This window comes from Cololabis saira, chromosome 6, assembly GCF_033807715.1.
Source record: "Cololabis saira isolate AMF1-May2022 chromosome 6, fColSai1.1, whole genome shotgun sequence".
In the NCBI taxonomy this organism is placed as follows: Eukaryota; Metazoa; Chordata; class Actinopteri; order Beloniformes; family Belonidae; genus Cololabis; species Cololabis saira.
Genome location: NC_084592.1, coordinates 11148483 through 11152042, shown reverse-complemented (window position 1 = coordinate 11152042; position 3560 = coordinate 11148483). Strand labels below are relative to the sequence as shown.

Genomic DNA, 3560 nt, shown 5'->3' with positions numbered 1-3560 from the left:
TGCTGATTACTAGATGTTAATGATTCTCTGTAGATGATGATGAGAGTGATTTAGGAGGCTTTCACAGAGATGTTAGAAAGAGTTAAACTCACTAAGTGAAATATCTTTGCATCGACATCTGTCTATAAATGTAGCACAAAAACCATCACCTGTCTTACCCTCTCTACAGACAGACAAAAACATTGGCATTTGGGGAAGTTAGAAGTTTAATGTCTAGCTGGGGTCCGTTTCACAAAGCAGGTTTAGTGAAAACTCTGAGTCTGTTAACCCTGAAATGAGGGAAACTCTGAGTTTTCCGTTTCACAAAGGGAGGTAACTCAAACCAGAGAAAGAGAGGTAACTCTAGCCTGTTTCACAAAGAGAGGTAACTTAAGCTCTCGGTCAGTTACCGCAGTAACAGACGCTCTGAACCTAACCTGGTCGGGACCAGGTTTATCTCAATGAACCTGGAGTTTCTCTGTGTTTCCGCCCTCTTTCAGAGCCACGCGCACATTAGATTTACTCATTCATTCAGTCAGCAGGCGAGTTTTGACGAAGTTCTGCCGTTTGTCATTAAAAACAGAGTCAGTATATATATATATATATATATATATATATATATATATATATATATATATATATATATATATATATATATATATATATATATATATGTATATATATATATATATATATATATATATATATATATATATATATATATATATATATATATATATATATATATATATATATATATACATATATATATATATATATATATTAGAAGTCCATTGTCACGAACATGGCATGTCCTTTTGATGAAGTCCCAATTGATGAAGGTGCAGCATTAATGTGCAGAGAATTAAATATTCGTCAGGAGATGGTTATCAGACCACGTAATACATGTATATTACATAGTCTCATTACAGGCAAAGCAATATATGTTAATCCTTTATTTGTTATAATTTTGATGATTGAATTGTTTAATGATTTCATAATATATTCTAATTTTTTGAGATTTTTTATTTGGGGTTTTCATAAACTGTGAGCCATAATCATCAAAATTATAACAAATAAAGGCATGAAATATCTCACTTTGCATGTAGTGGGAAATTATATTTGTTTCACCTTAAGTTGAATTTACTACTAATGAAGTTTTGCAATATATTCAAACTTTCCGACCTCCACCTGTATATTATTACATAAATAAATAAGAGCATAATATGTGTCTGTATTGGTTAAATACGGAACGCAACTTTTAATTCCCAATTACGGAACAATTCCGTATTTCAAGGGACGGGTGGCAAGCCTACATAAACCTGTCCAAGCCATCAAGGAGTTCCACAGGATTGCAGGTGAATGATGTAGAGATCTGTTCAATTAATTTTATATTATATTCTGTGCTGCGGTGTTACTCTTTTTTCAAAACACATGTTCAAATTCGCCGTACGTGCGCATTAAAATCTCTGATTCCATTCGGGTGAAAAAGGACACGGCGTGAAGTATGTGGATCTTCAGATGCAATGTATCCTCAAAGGGATTTTGTAAATTGAAATGTTAAATAAAGTTAAAAAAAAAGAAAAAGTATGTGGATCTTTTGTTGTCGCCGGTTGCCATGGTGACTCGTCGAATCGGGGCTCAATTGATGCTGGCTTTTTATAGTTGTGGCGCACGCGCTTAACTCCAGGTGAAACTACTTAGAGTTGAGTAAATTACCTCTAAACAGCTGTTCTGGAACCGAAAACCCAGAGTTTCCGATCTCAGAGTAGATCAAATAGTTCAGGATTAGAGTCAGAGTTTGTTGAACCTACTTTGTGAAACGGACCCCTGGTCTACTGGGGTTTTCAATCAGAAATGATTGATTTCAGTTCATCTTTTCATGTTCTCAGACATGTATTCTAATTTCGTTAATTCTTCAGGCCAAAATATGTGAGAACACAGTTAACCCTTTGAAGATAAATGACACATCTCTAATTATGTTTGTCAATCAATTGGAGCAGATTTATTTTTACTCTTTCTACAATATGTTGGCGTCACTGGAACATGGCTTCAAAATCTGAAGTGTGACGATGAGTTTTACTGCTTTTCTAAACCAGGGGTACAACATTGCATAGATCACAGGGTTTATACACGAATTAAAATAGTACAGATAACCAGCAAAATATGCAGAATTGTGATCCAAGAAACCTGCAAGGGAAAAACAATAATAAGGGCAAAAACATGTCAAAAACACAACAATTAGAACACCAAGATTTCTTGCTGCTTTCAGCTCAGATTTCTTTGGTGCTGCTGTTACTGAAAGCTGAAATGTGACACTTGTGATGTGAGAGCGCATGGCACGAGCGTGAGACAGAGCCACCACAAACACTCCCATATACAGAACTACAATGACTGTAACTGGAATAATAAAGCTTATGACAAGATCTACAGTTCCTAACGTGTAGTCAACAACTAATACACATTCTCCATAACAGGAACTAAGCCTGCCTGGATTAATCACGTTGTCCTTGAAAATTAAAGTATTGTAGCAAACAGAGCACACCCAACACAGACAAACACACAGTTTAACTGTTCTCACAGTAACTCTGGTTGGATAATGCAGAGGGTCACAGATGGCTACATAGCGCTCGACTGATATGAGCACCATAATTCCAAGTGAGGCAGATGTGATAAAACATGCCATACAACCAAGCAGAATACACATTAGATCACCAAGGATCCAACATGATGTGAGTCTGAGGATTTCAAACGGCATCAACAGGAGACCCACAAGAAAATCTGTGACAGCCAGAGAGAGGAGGAGGATGTTAGTTGGAGTGTGGAGCTGCCTGGAAGGAGACGGAAAGCGTTCAAACTTACTTCGACTGCTGTTAAGAGAAATTGTAAATTAGAGTTTCAACAGGAAAACATTTTCCAATTTTATTTAGGGATGTGTGATAAGAATAAAGAAAAAGAAAGAAGATCTGCTTGAAAGTGTTGTCATGCCTGAAATGGAAGACTGATATGATGACAAGAAGGTTGAGAGCTACAATCAGAAGAGAGATGAGGGACAATATGATCTGAGACAGTTTCATTGTTGGACCAAAAGATACATTTTCTTTGCAGGAGATGTTGGGGAATTGTGGAAAACAGAGGTCTGCTCCATTCTGGGTCTTCATCTTCAGAGATCTGCACAGAGCTGCAGCTCTGGATACTTTCTTAACAACATTTTCTTATAAACCTTAGAATCCTTTCCTCACCACTCCCCCTCTTTCTCTAGATTGGACAGTTATTACATCACCTATCCAATCTGCATATCACACCACTTACTTGCCTTTAGCTTTCTGCAATTCCTTTTTGATTTCACTGTTTGGAAAAAAGATATGGTAATATCATTTTAAAGTTAAAAAGACTTCTTACCAAGGTTACAATGGTAATTAAAGCTGCAAGCAGCGATGAACGGGCCTTCGCACCCTTGTGCACGTTCAGGCGTGCCGCAGTGGAAGCACTTGTATGACTTGCATGTAGATGTCTTCAGGCCTGGACATTTAGCGGATGACACCACCCGCGACTCTCTATATCAAACCATTCAAACATTA

General features: G+C 36.9%; 1 protein-coding gene across 1 annotated transcript; it reads right to left on the bottom strand.

The window, feature by feature from the left end:
* Nucleotides 1–1999: 1999 nt before the first annotated feature.
* Nucleotides 2000–3140, bottom strand: LOC133446360 (trace amine-associated receptor 13c-like). The gene is made up of 2 exons (XM_061724377.1): nucleotides 2968–3140; nucleotides 2000–2810 (listed from the first exon to the last, which is right to left on the bottom strand). Exons 1-2 carry the CDS (start codon nucleotides 3138–3140, stop codon nucleotides 2000–2002), a joined length of 984 nt encoding a protein of 327 aa, XP_061580361.1.
* Nucleotides 3141–3560: the final 420 nt, after the last annotated feature.